We start from the raw sequence: 16433 nt of genomic DNA, 5'->3' as shown, positions 1-16433 counted from the left end.
TCGCATGCTCTGAATTTTCGGCGTCTCGGTTTGCATGGGGGCCATTCAGTTTAATCAAGTCTTCCATTTTAACGATGCTTTCTTTCTTTTGTTTTTACGACCAGCCTCTCAACTCACCATTGCTCACCGCGACACGCTCCGAATGATTGGTGTGAGTTGATGCTGGGTAGCGGTTGTCATCAGCGGATGTGGGTATTTAGAATGATCGGGTTAATGTTTCTTTTGATTTTGTGGACTCGATGGCTCTCACAGTGCCTCTGTTTTTTTTCTCTCACCCATATACATGTCAGCCAGCCAGTGCCAGGGTATAATACTTTCGATAGTAAATACCTCTGAAGCGAATGGAGGGAGGAAGGGGAGGCGGCATGTCGTTGAATAGGGTCACTCACTCGCTCCTCTCGATGGAGATACCATCCACTCATATTAGATAGATGTTGGGTTTTATTCTAACAATGGAACCGATGCCGCCTGTGGCAATTTGAGCCCGCCTACAAACAAATCCTTGCTCTCCTCCGTGCCTCAGCCATCGGCCAAGTAAATACGGCTATCTGTATCTTCGTCTTCCATTGAAAACAGTGCCGACTACGGCCGTTTCACTTTGAGAGAGGAATTGTGGTTTTTCGTGGGGAGTGGGGATTGGGGATAGTGAAAGAGACACTGCACGTTTATATGTTGTAAGACAATTTCCTGTGGCACCCACTCGTGCCACCACACTGCAATACCTACTTAGACAAATAGGAAGGAGGCGGACGGTATGTCTCGGAGAAGTATGTTTGTATCCGCAACTAGGGACTTGTCAAACTCGTCTCAACGTGTAGACATTTTACTAGCTCGAGTCAACCCACGTTTTGAGCAAGGTGATCATCGTCCCGGTCCCTTCCTTCCTCCCTTCCCGCCCGGGAAGACTGTTTCTCCTTAAGGCCCTTAAGGGCCAGCCAAGACATGTAGATCCACCTGATATTTTACCTCACGCGCATGGATTCTGGAGGACCAACTGTTAGGGAAGCGGCATTCACTTTCTCAGTTGCTGCCGGTACTCAAACACCCGGATAGGTGTCTCGCACAGTCCCGCGGCTGGCCAAGCCGCGGGAACATCCCACCTCTAACTGGTACCCAGGACGAGGGGGAACGAAAAAGGGGGGAGGATGGATCTAGAACATGCCCATCACGCAGGTTCCGCCCAGGCCAGGGCAGCCCGATCGCAAAGGATCCCTGCTGCGAGTCCCCGGGGACCGGGGTTCCACTGGCAGATGCTCCACACGCTCCACTCTCGCCGACTGGCCCGACCTTGCCGAGAAGAAGGAGGAGGAGGAGAAGGAGGGGAAATGGACTAGATCAAAGTAAACGAGAGCGGTTATCGAACTCCTCAATTTTATTCAGAAATGGCTACTGCTGCAGAAGCCGAGGAAGAAGAAAAGGCTTGCAGGACGAAGTCAGAGAGAGAAGATTGTCCTGCCTATTTTGGGTTTGAGGGCCGGCCAGAGCCAACCAGGTCATCAATCATTACATATCACCGACCTGCATTCGCCCACCGGAAATCGATATTGAACTTATTTCTTTTCTCCGTGCTGTGCAAATTTTCTGCTCGGATTCTCGTTTGATTAAATTGGCAGACTGCTGCCCGGTATCTGGTATTCACGGTCAAATGTCCCCAGTAGGAAAACAAGAATTCACCTGTTTATTTAATCTGTCGCATCAGGGGTGGACGTTGTTGACCTGTTTACCTTTTTACGGGGCTTTATACATAATATGCGCGCAATAGCAGACAGCGCAGACAGTGCAGAGAGACAGACGAGTCAAAGAAGCCGAAAATGACTCTGCGTTGCTGGTATTGCATGGTGAAACGGAATGATTAGATGAACTGACCTACATTACCAAAAGTCTATGTTAATGTTTCATGAAACTCTGGCCCGTCCACAGCTTATGACCCCACCTCCCTCATTAATCCATCGGATTATTGTCAAGATGCGGGAAGGAAAAGAAAAGCAAGGGCCGGGTAGGCAGTTTGGGGTAGAGGGAAGAGGTCGGATATGCTTGAAGTTGCTCGAGCATGCCCACCGTCACCAACCCCTCTGATCGACCAAATTCCTCATAGCCGAGACTTTCATCGGATGGAACTCTTCTGGCATTCGTTCCATTTTGACAGCATTCACAGTGTTTTATCGTGCGCAACAGGGCCGCCGGTTGGCCATGCCATGCCCTTGACGTAAGTTCCCCCCCCCCCCGCCAGATATCCTGGTTTCAACCCCCGGTCGATTTTAGATGACGATGGAGCCACGCTCTCGCCACGGAGCAGCAGTGCAGCAGGCATGCCTGTCAACGGCACCAGAGCGCCGGGAAAAGGCTCCTCTTTTTGCGTTCTGGACTGCATGTTTGGTCCTGGGCCGATTGAGGAAACGAGGATGACCCCCAAGAGGCAAGTTGGCAAGGCAGGATAGGCAGCGGCACAGTAAGAGTCCAAGAGAGGACTTTCGCGCGCGTTGTTTTTCGTTGGTGGCGCATGTCCTTCTCCTGTCCCTCTGCAGGATCGTAGTGCAGGATGGAGTAAGATTAATCAAAACACAACGGCATTATGGTTGCCTGCCCTCCTCTTCCCTCAAAAAGGTTCTCAAATCCTTTCGGGTGCGTCTAGACCTTTTTCCCGACTCTTTCTCTCTATCCACGCTGGTCTGGAACTCTTGCTATACCCTTTGGAGGTCCGTCATTCCTTCACTTGTTGATATTGCCGACTGCTGTTCTGTCATTATCCAAAAAGAAACTGAGCTTGCCTCTGTCCGAATCTCGAATCTACATTCACCAGTAATTCCTCTTTGGCTAGGAATCCACCTCAACATATCGTTGTCACGTCCACCGTCTTCGACACAATGAAGCAATCCATTCTCTTGTTGGCCGCCTCGGCCGCTCACATGGCCTTCGCCAAGCCCGTCAAGCACTGCCCGGCCAAACCCCGCAGCACGACCGTTGTCACCTTCTATGCCACCCCGACCTACGGAGGCCCGACCATGGCCCCGGTCCAGACGCCGCCGGTCGTGCAGCCGACTCCCGTCGAACCCCCGGTCCAGAACCCCGTCGAGACACCTGTTCACACGCCAACGGTCATCTCATCAATCCCGTCGGCCTCGGCTACCGTGGTGGAGCAGGCCGCCCCATCGTCGAGCAGCAGCAGCGCCAGCACCCCGCCCGCATCCTCGAAGCCGATCGGCGGCAGTGGGACCAAGCAGGGCAGGTCGACCTTCTACGGCGGTAACCTCTCGGGCGGAACGTGCTCCTTCACAAACTACACCATCCCTTCCGGCCTTTACGGCACTGCCTTCTCCGGCCAGGTTTGGGATTCGGCCGCTCACTGCGGTGCTTGCATCAAGGTCACTGGACCCAACGGCAATAGCATCACGGCCATGATCGTAGACGAGTGCCCCGAATGCGACGAGGGTCACCTCGACCTTTTCCAGAACGCCTTCACCCAGCTCGGAACCGTTTCCGAAGGCGTCATTTCAACCTCATACGAATTTGTTCAGTGCGGCATCACCTCGCCCATCAGGCTTCACAACAAGACGGGCACTTCTGCCAACTGGTTCTCCATGCAAGTGGTGAACCCCAACGAGCCCGTGGCGAAGCTCGAGGTCAGCACGGATGGCGGAAGGACCTGGCAGGCGACCAACCGTCAACCATACAACTTCTTCGAGAAACCGAGTGGTTTCAAAACCGATACTGTCGACGTTCGGGTAACGAGCGAGTCGGGAAAGACCATCATCGTCAACAGCGTCAGCGTCGCCGAGAATCTCGCAACAGATGCGTCATCCAACTTCTAAGCGGTGAGCGCAGGGAGTCTTATGAGCTCGGGCATTCGAAGTATGGCTGTCCATGTGAGGACGAGCGCGGTTCGGAGATTTTCGCTCCTCGGCTGGGTGTGGGTGTCTGTGGGGTGTCTGTGACTCTGGGTTATCGTCTGTGTACGGGTCCACGGTGGCACCGTGTGCTTTGCATGCTGCAGGGACAGAATGCACCGATTGCGATTCGACTTGGTCGACGGCTCCTCGCTCTAGGGGCGAAGTCTTCATTTCTCTTTTCTCTTCTACAACGCTCGTATCGAGCTATTCTTTCCATTCATGCGTCGACGACTTGGGGTTAGATAGCATGGATTGGGATCGAAAAAAGTTCCGGGTCGGCCCAGAACTTCCGCTTAGTAGACTGGTTTTTGGAGCAAGCTCAAAGTACCAAAATTGGTTCGCGTATCATTTACGTGGGCTGTGTAGCAATAGTTCTCTTCCAATGATCTCAACCATGCCGACGACTAACGGCATCTTTCTTCATTGCAGGGTCGGAAACTCAATGCGTGCAAGTGATGGGGTCTGCGTCGTGTCTGGTAGAAGCCCTGGCTCGTGGGTGCATGATTTGTTTCGCGAATGTGCGAATGGGCCATGATTTGCTATTAGCGTCCGACCTCAGGCAATGGCTTCGAGGGGTTAGTCCTGGTTCAGCGATGCCGGTGGTTTTTATTACCAGTATCTGTGGAGATCGACAGGAACGGAGCCTGTCTTGAAGATAGCTGAGACTTATCAACGATGCTAGCACAGCACACTAAGGTAGCTCAGGCAATGTGTTTGCCTTAGCATTTGCTGTTCTAGCTGTCGCTGTGTCGGCAATCGTGAAGTTTGGAGTTCACAAATCCGGAAATGAAGGATACCTCAAGGTGAAAACGCGTTCTTTAGAGGTGAGGTTAGCGGCTGGTACCTGCTAAGACGGGGGTGATAAGTGTCTCAGTCTCAGATTTCCTAGGCAGGAACATGTGGCGAGGAATGGACCGATGCTGGGCTTGTTGCAACAAGCTCGGTGTCGCTCAACGGTGAGGCTGTATGCCGTGGCTAGCGTGGTTAGCTTGTGGGCTTCATCGCGAAGGCTTGTTGTGCCTGTGCAGCTCGCATTTCGCCGTTTCCCAATTCTGTCTATGTTTTGCTTGTGAGTATCGCTGGGAAATGAATGGTACTACGGCCTGTTTCGCATCGTTGTTTCCGCAAGAGACACTGACAATGGACGGGTGAAATGAACGTTCGTCAGATTGTAGGTAGCAATTTCGGGTTGGCGCCACAACCAGGACAGAGCACAAACCATAAAGTTTAGGTGGGATTGTGGCCTGTCAGTCTTGAGCCTGTCCTAGGTTCGCAATGGTCCGATCGATGAAGGATTGGCGGCAAGGATCGGGTAGCTGGGACGGATGTGATTCGATCATTGTTTGGCAGCTCGCCCGTTGGTCAGGGTGCCCAGGTTAGAACGTTGGCGGCCGTCTGGTGTGCCAGGTCCTCGGCCCCCGTCCAGTCGCAAACTACCGGCACCCTGGCGACTGAGCGCAGAGAGTGTCGAGACTGGGTGGAAGAGGTCATCGTGAGGAACTTTGGGTCTTGAGATTGAATCAAGGTCGGTCGTGGAGCTCAGGATCCGGATGGGTGAAGTGACACCACTTCAACAGCATCGAATTGCTACACAATGTATCCGTACTGGTAATCCATCGACTGGCGACTACGATCTGCTTCTGCCGGTGCGGGTCAGGGAGCGTGGAGAGTCTGATCGGACAGGCTTGCTGAATCCCATGTCACAGAGGTGTTGTAGATGAGACGACAAGTAGCGGATAACGCAACACCTTTTAGACGCCTCAGTTTAGCAGTACATGACCCAGCAGAGAAATGGGAACAAGAGGAGTGAGCACGGACCAATTGTGTCGCATCTTGGAGCTACAATGTAAGAGAGAGACAGACAAGTATTCCGTGTCCGCACGCTGTAAGGTAATCTGTGGGTGGACGGGGAATGAGCTTCGGTCTCGGCGACCTTGACCAAGCTGGATGTTCGGCTCTTCCCCAAGCCTACCCTGCCCAGCGCTATGCAGCTATTAACCCCTCCCGCTTCCTCTGGTGCTTCCATTCCAAGTGCAACCTTTCTGGGAAGCCACCTAACCTGGCAGTTTCCCAGCTCGCCAGGTCCCAACCAAGCTGAGAACCCCTGTCTCAAAGCTCCAGCAGCCAATCCCGCTGATCTGGCTCGACAGGGGGTAGCAGCCCGGTGGTGCTGTACGTACATTGTAGGCGGCTCCCCCGCCCGACTTCAGCGACCAGTCACGGCACAATGCAGCGTTCCCTCCAGCTGAAATCTGCTGAGGTAATGGCGAGTATTACGTCGTTATCCGCAGCCGAGGACATGGGCTGCATCGCCTCCATTTACGGTGCGCCCTCTCTCCTCCACCACGGAAAGCTGGCTGAAAGTTCGCAGAGTACCTGGAAGAGGCATCGTAAGGTAGCCTCCCAATGTCTTTTCTGCACCAGGAGTTAAAAAAGAAAGATGAAAAAATTCGAGGGAGGTGTGGCGAAATCTTGATCTTAACCAAGGTACCAAACAAGCACTCGAGGGACCTTTATGATTTAGCAAAGCACCTGTGCCCGACGGTTAAACCTCCACCCCCTGCCCTGCTCATCTCGATTTTCTGTGTGCCAGTTGAAGCTGCAGTCGTAATCTTGCAATATCCCAGTCGCACTTGCACTTGCACTTGCATTTGTTTCTTGCATTAGGTTCCAGGTTGGCAAAGTTGTACATGGCACTTGTACATTTTGCACCACTCCTCGCGCCCACCCACCGGCCTGCTGTCCTGTCCCTAAAGGCACCAAGTGCTTCGTACGGATACCAAATTCCTGCCAAGGCGCAGCCGCTAGCGAACCTGACGTATCTGTGCCAAATTCCCAATCCAACCTTCACCTTTCTCCATCACTGCCACCTTACCCTCCTTCCACCTTCGCTTCGTGGCTTCCCGCCTTCTGTCTTTCTTCTACCGATCTCGTCCACTTCGTAACCTCCACATTTTCCTCACTAGTATCCCAACTACTGGTCGACCAGCCACAGTCCGATCACTCTCCATTCACTTCCTCCTTTTTTCCCTGTCGCCGATCTACTTCCCTCTCTCTCGTCTCTTTTTAGTCCGAGACCCTCGCGTCCCTCGCGTCCCGTCTCCAATTCTGTCACTTGTTCACTTCCTTCCCCTCGAACTCCAATTCACCGAGGCCCCCAGTTCACCTCGTCCATTTCCAGAGCTACCATTGCATGTGTCCAAACGGCATCGCGAGCTGAGCGCCTTGCTAATTGACTTGGACGTCTCAAATTAAGCTGCTCTGCGCGGCGCCCAAGAGCTCGACAAGATGGCTTCCGCACTCGAGAAGAACGAGCTCAAGGTCCAGGGTGTCGTAGAGGCCGCCCAGGACCCCGAGTCGAACGTTTCCGCGGACGATGCTCAGAAGAAGATAGTCGAAGAGTCCAAAAAAGCTGGCATCACCGCCTTCACCTTCGACCCGGATGCGAGCCCTGAAGAGAAGCGCCGCCAAGCCGCAGCTGTGAGTTTGCGCGACCTAATTCCCCACTTCGCCATCGAACTGTACTGACACATCTCTTGCCAGGCCATTCCTCCAGGCTTTCACTCGCAGCGAACCAAGGGCATCTCAGTCGTAACCGATGTAGCTGATTCAAGCGCTCCCGTCACCGATCTCCCACCCCCGACCAAGGAAGGCGTTATCGAGTTGGCCAAGGACAAGGATGGAAACACCATCAAGACCGGCGAGGATCCTCACAGCCAGGAAGAAGAACCATACACAAGAACTGGCTGGGCTCCCAGGTTCGGCTGGCCCTCGGACGATCTCCATGATGCGGCAAGTCTCCTAGATCATTCGACATGGCTCGAGAGTAATATCCCAGATAAATTCTATGGGGACTGGTACCACAATGCAGGCATCATTGCCTTTGCCTGCATCTCCTCATGGCTCGTTGCCGTCTTGGGCGGAGGTCTTGGCTGGGTCTTCATTCTCATGGCCGTCTGCTCAACCTACTACCGGACTTCTATTCGCCGAGTCAGGCGCAATTTTCGCGATGACATCAACAGAGAGCTTTCCTTGAAGAAGCTGGAGACTGAAACCGAATCGCTCGAGTGGATCAACTCGTTCATGCTCAAGTTCTGGCCTATTTACCAACCCGTTTTGGCCCAGACCATCATCAACTCTGTTGATCAGGTCCTCAGTGGTGCTACTCCCGCCTTCCTCGACAGTTTAAAGCTGAAGACGTTCACTCTCGGCTCGAAGCCTCCGCGGATGGAGCACGTTAAGACTTACCCCAAAGCCGGAGATGACACCGTCATCATGGACTGGAAGTTCAGCTTCACCCCCAATGACACGGCGGACATGACCTCTAAGCAAATCAAGAACAAGATCAACCCAAAGGTTGTTCTCGAGATTCGAGTCGGAAAGGCCATGATCAGCAAGGGACTGGACGTGATTGTTGAGGACATGTCCTTTTCGGGCATTATGCAACTCAAGATCAAGCTGCAGATTCCCTTCCCTCACATCGAAAAGGTGGAAATGTGCTTCCTAGAAAAGCCCACGATTGATTATGTCTGCAAACCTCTGGGTGGTGAGACTTTCGGTTTTGACATTAACTTCATTCCCGGACTCGAGTCTTTCATCCTAGAGCAGATCCACGGCAACCTGGCTCCTATGATGTACTCTCCCAACGTGTTCCCCATTGAAGTCGCCAAGATGCTGGCCGGCACCCCGGTCGACCAGGCTATCGGCGTGGTTGCTGTTACTCTCCACGGCGCTCAGGGCCTGAAGAACCCGGACAACTTTTCTGGTGCACCCGATCCATATGCCGCGTTGACTTTGAACCGCCGCCAACAGCTCGCCCGCACAAAGCATATCAAGGATACTGGAAACCCGCGCTGGAACGAGACTCACTACATTATTATCACCTCTTTTCACGACTCTTTGGACATTCAAGTCTTCGACTACAATGACTTCAGAAAACACAAAGAGTTGGGTGTGGCATCCTTTGCCCTCGACCAAGTTGAGGAACTGGCTGTTCACGAGAATGAAGTTTTGGAAGTCATTGCAGATGGCAAGGCTCGAGGTCAGCTTTCCTGCGATATAAGATTCTTCCCAGTCATGGAGCCCAAGAAGCTGGAAGACGGCAGCTTGGAGCCGCCGCCCGAATCCAACACAGGTATTCTTAGATTCACAGTGGAGCAGGCCAAGGACTTGGATGGCACCAAGAGTCTTGTCGGTCTTCTCAACCCTTATGCCACTCTGCATCTCAACGGCCGAGACGTCCACTCTACGAAGAAGCTGAAGAGGACCAACAACCCTATTTGGGACAATGGCTCAAAGGAAATGCTGATTACTGACAAGAAGAACGCCAAACTTGGAGTTACGATCAAAGACGAGCGTGATATCACTGGCGACCAGGTCATCGGCAAGTACCAGATCAAGCTTGAGGATATGTTGGAGTGCATGGGAAAGAGCCAGGAGTGGTTCCATCTCTCTGGCGTTGCGACCGGTCGCGTGAAGATGATGGCCCAATGGAAACCAGTTGCTCTTTCTGGCGTAGTTGGTGGAACGGGAGGCTACGTAACTCCGGTTGGTGTTATGCGTTTCCACTTCAAGAACGCAAAGGACCTTCGCAACTTCGAGACTCTCGGCAAATCGGACCCCTACGTGCGCGTGCTTCTCTCGGGTATTGAGAAGGCTCGTACAGTCACCCACAAGAACACCCTTGATCCCGACTTTGATGAGGTTCTCTACGTCCCAGTCCACTCGGCTCGCGAGCGGCTGACGCTCGAAGTCATGGACGCTGAGAAGATGGGCAAGGACCGCAGTCTTGGTCTAGTTGAAATATTCGCCGGCGACTACATTTCGCAGGCTGAGAACGGCGAGTACAATGTGCACGATCAGAAGAAAACGTTCCAAGGAGGCTTGCAGCTCCACGGCAAGGGCATCGCAAAGGGTATCCTGACCTACACGGTGTCCTTCTTCCCTTGTCTAAACGTTGCCGACCCTGAAGACGAAGAGGAGGAAGCTGAGGCGGCGGCAAAGGTGACAGAGGAAGCCCCGCGATCAGCCGAAGCTGGCAAATTCATCAGCTCCCTCGAGAAGAAGGCTGAGGAGAAGAAGGACGGAGCCGAGTTGGAAATCAGCCCGCCAAAGACACCAGTCACCCCGGTCTCACCAACCATACCCAGGAAATCCAAAGATGAGAGCGGCCCGCCTAAGATCCGGCTATCCCCTCAGGAGCTTCTGAAATACGAGTCTGGTCTTTTGATCTTTAAGCTCATGGAAGCGGAGATGCCCGAGCATAACACGCACTTGGAAGTCTGGGTTGATGACATGGCTTTCCCCTCGTATACCTCATCTGCGGCCAAGCACAAGAAGCATGCATTTGATGAAATTGGCGATTGTTTTATCCGAGAGCTCGATTTCTCTCGCCTTACACTCAAGGTCCGCGAGAAGGGCGACAAGGTCGAAGGCAGCGACAAGGACAAGGACCACACCATCGCCAAGTTGCAGGGAAACACATTGGACACGCTGAAGCAGTGCCTGGTGAGTTTCCTCATCCTCTGGAAATATGACAAATTACTGACTAGCCCTAGAACAACCCTACGACTCTCAAGCTGAAAGACAAGGAAAACCGGCCCAGCAGCGTCAAGGTCAGCCTCAAGTACATTCCCGTCAAGATGCAACTGGATCCCAGCGAAAGTATCAACAACATGGGTACCCTCCGAGTCGATGTTCTGGACGCTCAAGACCTTCCGTCAGCCGACTCGAACGGCAAGAGTGACCCCTACTGCAAATTCGAGCTCAATGGCGAGGACGTGTACAAGACGAAGGTTCAGAAGAAGACGCTGCATCCTGCCTGGAACGAGTTTTTCGAAGTTCCCGTTCCATCCAGAACGGCTGCCAAGTTCAAGGTCACTGTGTGGGACTATGACTTTGCCGACAAGCCGGATTTCCTTGGAGCTGCCGACATCAACCTCGAGCAGTTGGATCCCTTTAGACCTAGCGAGAGTCGACTGATCCTGGATGGGAAATCGGGCACAGTGAGATTGAGAATGCTCTTCCGGCCCTCTTATGTCACTCGAACTCGCCAAGGCACCTCTACCTTTTCTGGAACGTTCGCAGCACCTGGAAGAATCGTCACTGGCATTGCTGGGGCGCCCATCAAAGTCGGCAGCACTGTTGGTCACGGCGTGGGCAAAGGTGCCTCGTTCCTCAAGCGCGGTTTGTTTTCCAGAAAAGAGGATGACACAGATGGCCCGTCGTCTAGTTTCAGCGACATCCCAACCATTGTCGAGAACGGAGACAGCCCTCCTGGCCCGACGCCTGGTCTTGGCCTCAAGCGAGCAACAGGATTCTCCACATCGGATGGGAGCGAATCCCCTGATACGCGACCGGGCACGTCCAACGGTTCGACACTGGGTCACACGCGTACTAAGAGTAATGGGGCCGCCTCTGTTCATAGCTTGAACCCAGGTTCTCCTGGCTCAGGAAGCGCCTCTTTCACAGTTGTATCTGCCACGGGATTCCCACCGTCAACCGACCTGTACATTACCATCAACCAATTGACGCCCAAGCCCAAGGCAATCGGCAAGACCAAGCACCATAAGGACGCCACTGGTTTCTTCCGATTTAACGAGACTTTCAAGTGCACATGCACTCCCGATACCCAATTCAAGATCGAGGCGAAGGGCGAGCACACCCTCAGGAGCGATGATGACCTGGGCGAAGCCCTTTACTTCGTCGATGATTCCGGAACGGGTGCCGAGAAGGAGATCAAGGTCGGAAGCGGCACGGTCATCATGAAGAGTACCTTCGTCGCGTCAGCCAGCACCTTGGAGCCTGACAGCCCCAAGTCTATCGTTCGCCGCAGCTTTATGAGCAAGCGTGAGAGTCGCAGCAGGGAGGGAACTCCGAGCTGATTGATTTCGATTTCAGTTCATTCGGTTTCATTATACGTCCTATTCCTTTGATAACAAAAAGCTTTTTGCCCTCTTTCAGATACCTTGGATGTTGCCCATCAGGCTGGCGAATACTATCCACTAATGAGCCTTTTCATGTTCTCTTTGATTTTTTTTCCCTTTCCATTTTGAGGGCGTGTTCGGAGGTCTCAGGGAGATGGTCGGGTAGGGCGCGGAGGGCGGCAGAGAGCGCATCGCAACTAGTTGGCTTCAGCCCGCTGCAACCCCATCATAGCTTCATATACCTAGTTAGGATGCAATTCAAGCTATTCAATGTGACTGAGATAGCTGCTTACGCCTCTACGCTACATCAAATTACAAATACCTCACCTAACCTTAACTACCGCGTGTCAATTCAGGCTTGACCGCTTGTTGGATCCCCCAAGCGAGCTGTTTCTCGCCTCAGCGAACCTGGAAACTTTGGGTGGTGAGGTGACAACAGCGGGACGGCGAAAAGAGACACCGTAGCCGAGAAATTTTCAGTGGATCCCGAGTGCATTGTGGCTGGCGAGCGCGCATCTTTGGTCCATCAGTTGCTTGCGCGTACCGTTGTAAGCTCGATAAAAACCCACAGACGTTTGTTTCCTTTCCCGGGCAACCATTGGACGTCAACCACCCTCTGAGCAAGCTCTACAAACCTCGCCCGAGTCCTTCAAATCACAAGCTTTACACGGCTTTGCAACAACCCAGACGCTCCTGGGCCGGAAGCCCTTCTCCTGCCCAAGATGATGCACCCTTCGCGACAAGCCTACGTCGAGGAGGCGATGGACGAGGACAGAGGCATTGCGCTGGAGGATATCCCCGTCGACTATGACTATGAGATTCCCTCCGCTTTCGCCGGCGCCGCGCCCGAGAAGACGTCCGCTGTCTTGGCGCAGATGGAGAGGAAGAAGCTGGCGGCGAGCATCGCAGTGCCCACAGACGACAACCGAGTGCGCACAAAGCTTAGGGAGATGGGTGAGCCAGTCACACTATTCGGCGAAGGCAAGCCCGAACGCAGAGATCGCCTCCGTAACCTCCTGGTCATCCAACAGGAGATGGCGGGCATCGAGAACGGCGACATTACCATGGAGGACGCCGAGGACGAGGACGAGGAGGAGCAGGACGAGGAATTCTACACGCCCGGCGGCCAGGCTCTACTGCAGGCACGTATCGACATCGCAAAGTACTCTTTGCCGAGGGCGCGACGGCGAGTGCAGTTTCAGAAAGCCGAGTCTACGATTCCCTTGCGCACGCACGTCAAGTTCCGGAAACAGATCAAGGAGAAGCTGGAGGGCTTCGAGCTTCAGGGCAGTCAGACGGCCGGCGACAGACATGTCAGCATGACGAGGTTATCTCCAAATGGAGAAGTCGTTGCCGTGGGGAACTGGGGTGGAGGGCTCAAACTCATCGAGATTCCGAGCATGGAGGCGAGGATGAACCTACGAGGACACACACAAAAGATCAGCGGTATCTCATGGTATCCAGGGTCTACGCTGCCTGGAGCCAACGTGTCTCCCGACACGGTAAACCTTGCGTCTGGCGGAGCTGAGGGTTTGGTTCACTTGTGGTCTCTGAACAAAGATACTCCCCTTTCGACTCTGACGGGTCACGGCGGCAGGGTGTCCCGCGTCGAGTTTCATCCCTCCGGCCGTTACGTGGCGTCAGCTTCAGACGACACGACGTGGAGGCTCTGGGATGTAGAAACGACTGCGGAGCTATTGCTACAGGAGGGCCATTCCAGGGGTGTTTACGCGGTCAGCTTCAATGCCGACGGCTCCCTCCTGGCCAGTGCTGGCCTGGACAGCATTGGCCGCATCTGGGATCTGCGGTCTGGGAGGACAGTCATGATCCTCGATGAGCACATCCAGCCGATATACGCGCTTGACTGGGGCTCCGACGGCCACAGGGTGCTGTCGGGATCGGCAGACGGCTGGGTAAAGTGCTGGGACGTACGCAAAGTGCAGAGGACGGCGAATCTCGGCGCGCACGCAAAGGCCGTTTCGGACGTGCGGTGGTTCCGGGGCCTGGACGACCCCATCGACGGCAATCCTCCGGGCGCCGACGACAAGGGCGCGCAGCAACCAAAGAAGGCCGGCACGTTCTTCGTCTCTGGCGGGTTCGACGCCAAGATCAAGATCTTCTCGGCCGACAACTGGGGCCTGGTGCAGACGCTCAGCGGGCACTCCGGGCCGGTCGCCAGTGTCGACGTGAGCAGGGACGGGAAGTGGATCGTCAGCGGAGGCCACGATCGGACGGTCAAGCTCTGGGGCCGTAATGATGGCGAGGGAGTTTAGGCAATTGTTGATTCGAGACGAGGGACCGACTCCTGTAGAAGAATAAGATACCCCAAGTTCAGTCACACGCGGAGCTTGACTTCGTTGCCTGTTCTCGACAAGATTCGGACATATTAGAGCCATTTCTGCTTAAGACAACGATCCAAGGCGTTGCTTCTAGTCCATGAATGATGTGCTTCGTTCAAGCGAGGATGGCCTTATAAGCGAGCCTTTGGCAGAACGCCCAGCGCAGGCGCCTCGCGAACCCGACCCAGCACCTCATCCATTACAGAACTCAACCGCTTCATAGCAGTCTCCCCAAGCTGGTGATGCAACACAACCCTCTTCCCATCCAGCTTGATCCCGTGCCGCCTCCCAGCCTCATTCCACTCGCCGGCCCCGACACCGCAACCCCGGAGATCCAACCAGACCATGTTCGTCTCGACTGGCTTTAGCAGCGCGCCCCCTCTCGCCGTCCACATCCCCCCAACCTCGGCCGCCATCCGCCGACTACTCTCCAGCACACCCCGAGAGTCTCGGTCCCCGGCGCCAAAGTTCTCAATCACAGCCTGCCGCGCCGCCGCGGCGAGAACGCCAGCCTGCCTCATTCCACCGCCGATGCTCTTCCGGATCCGCCGGAGCCGCTTGATCAGCTCCGAGGATCCCAGGACCATGGCACCCATTGGCGCGCCGAGGTTCTTGCTGAAGTCTAGCGTGAGCACGTCACAGCACCGGCCATAATCGCCCAGGGTGCCTCCCGCGTCACCGCCCGCCGAGACAGCCTCCCAAAGCCGCGCGCCGTCCATATGCACTGCGATCCCTCGCGCGCAAGTCCACTCCCTGATCCTCCGCAACTCCTCCAGGGGCACCACGACCCCGGAGCAGGTATTCTCGATGCTGACGACTCGGGTGGGACACTTATGCACGTCATCGGTCAATACTGCGTGCTTCTCCACGTCCTCTACAGTCAGGTACAGCCCGTTGCGCGGACGGATCCCCTGGACCATGGCGCCGGAAAGGTGCGCTAGGCCGCCGGCCTCCCAGTGGAGGACGTGGGCGGAGGCGTCGGCGAGGACGGCGTGCGGGGGCTGGTGGAGGAGGGCGCGGAGGGCGAGTTGGTTTGCCATTGTGCCCGAGAGGACGAAGGCGGCGCACTCGTGGCCACATGTTTTTGCCGTCTCGAGCTCAAAGGATGAGGTTGTTGCGTCTTCGGCGTAGACGTCGTCGTTGAGGGTTGCTTGGGCTATTGCGAGGAGCATGTTGCGGGATGGGGTCGTGATGACATCGCCTGCCGTGTTTTGGCTTTCTCGTTAGACACGGCATTCGGTATGGGAGACTGACGCCAAGGACAGTCGTTGGATAGACGGCGTAGGGAGGGAAGAGATGGAAGGCTTGGCTTACTTACTCCTGAAGTCGAACGCGGCTCCGGTTTCTTGGGGTGAGCCCCATAGGGAAGGGGTATTCTCATTGTCGGGTATCATATTCCGTTCGCCAGCTTAGCTGTCAGAGCTGTGTACAATTGCTACTTGTGATAGATCACGGCCGACTTCAGAGCCTTGCATTAATATTACGAATTTGTAGTAAGCGGTCGTAGACCACGAACAGGCTGTCTGTCCTACACAGTGGTGTTTTGATGGTTGCATGCAAATGCGTTGGGAAGCGTTGTCCGGATTCCAGGGTGACTATATTAATAATTACACCATCACGTCTGTAATCCAGTCGCCAGGGCATGGTATTTCAATCACAAGGCCCCAGGTCCTGATTCATGCTGCTTCAAATCATGACTGGAGCCAGAAAAGGGCCCTAGTCTGAACTCATCGTGGCGTTTCTGTCAGGATTCGCCTAGAGGTTGCTCTACAAACGCGCGCGCGAGGGGGGGTAGTAGTGTGTGTACATGAGAAATGCCATGCAGTCAGCTCAGGGCCCATTTCAGTCACGGCGCCTCGCCCAGTCGAATCAAGGACAGAATAACAGATCCTCGAGGGGGGCCGGAGACAGTCTTGGATGATCTGATGACAAGCCAGTCAGCTGGAAAAGCTCGGTTCGAGAAAGTATGCTCGACATACATGTCTCGGACTCGGGCCCAGCTCGCATCAGCCCAAACAGATCGTGGGAATTTCATGTCTTGATATCTGTCAGCGATTGGCCCCTTGACGCGAGCCAACCCAGCCTCCCAAGTGCTTACGGCAGATGTAACCCGTCTAGGATCTCACATGCAGCAAATAGTCGCTGTGATCCTCCTTGGAGTTGGAGAAACGCTTCAGAGATTGTGAAAGCTGCTACGAATCAAACGCTTTGGAAGTCTGGGGCCGAGTTTTCCAGGATCTCGCCTATTCTGAGCCAATCCTGTTGACATTTCAGGATTCTTT

General features: G+C 54.5%; 4 protein-coding genes across 4 annotated transcripts; 3 read left to right on the top strand and 1 right to left on the bottom strand.

Annotated features, from left to right (window-relative positions):
* Positions 1 to 2864: 2864 nt before the first annotated feature.
* Positions 2865 to 3809, top strand: CORC01_05104 (rare lipoprotein A; the record flags this gene model as incomplete). The annotated part of the gene is made up of 1 exon (XM_022616750.1): positions 2865 to 3809. The coding sequence occupies one exon, from the start codon at positions 2865 to 2867 to the stop codon at positions 3807 to 3809; it is 945 nt and encodes a 314-aa protein (XP_022476674.1).
* Positions 3810 to 7175: 3366 nt separating this feature from the next.
* On the top strand, positions 7176 to 11770 carry CORC01_05103 (C2 domain-containing protein; the record flags this gene model as incomplete). Its single annotated transcript, XM_022616749.1, has 3 exons — positions 7176 to 7367; positions 7431 to 10394; positions 10445 to 11770. The coding sequence occupies 3 exons, from the start codon at positions 7176 to 7178 to the stop codon at positions 11768 to 11770; spliced, it is 4482 nt and encodes a 1493-aa protein (XP_022476673.1).
* A 764-nt stretch (positions 11771 to 12534) lies between these two features.
* On the top strand, positions 12535 to 14085 carry CORC01_05102 (WD domain-containing protein; the record flags this gene model as incomplete). The annotated part of the gene is made up of 1 exon (XM_022616748.1): positions 12535 to 14085. The coding sequence occupies one exon, from the start codon at positions 12535 to 12537 to the stop codon at positions 14083 to 14085; it is 1551 nt and encodes a 516-aa protein (XP_022476672.1).
* A 197-nt stretch (positions 14086 to 14282) lies between these two features.
* On the bottom strand, positions 14283 to 15545 carry CORC01_05101 (beta-eliminating lyase; the record flags this gene model as incomplete). Its single annotated transcript, XM_022616747.1, has 2 exons — positions 14283 to 15352; positions 15470 to 15545. The coding sequence occupies 2 exons, from the start codon at positions 15543 to 15545 to the stop codon at positions 14283 to 14285; spliced, it is 1146 nt and encodes a 381-aa protein (XP_022476671.1).
* Positions 15546 to 16433: the final 888 nt, after the last annotated feature.

Source organism: Colletotrichum orchidophilum (assembly GCF_001831195.1).
Source record: "Colletotrichum orchidophilum strain IMI 309357 chromosome Unknown Scaffold_35.1, whole genome shotgun sequence".
In the NCBI taxonomy this organism is placed as follows: domain Eukaryota; kingdom Fungi; phylum Ascomycota; class Sordariomycetes; order Glomerellales; family Glomerellaceae; genus Colletotrichum; species Colletotrichum orchidophilum.
This window is presented reverse-complemented; position numbering and strand designations above follow the sequence as displayed.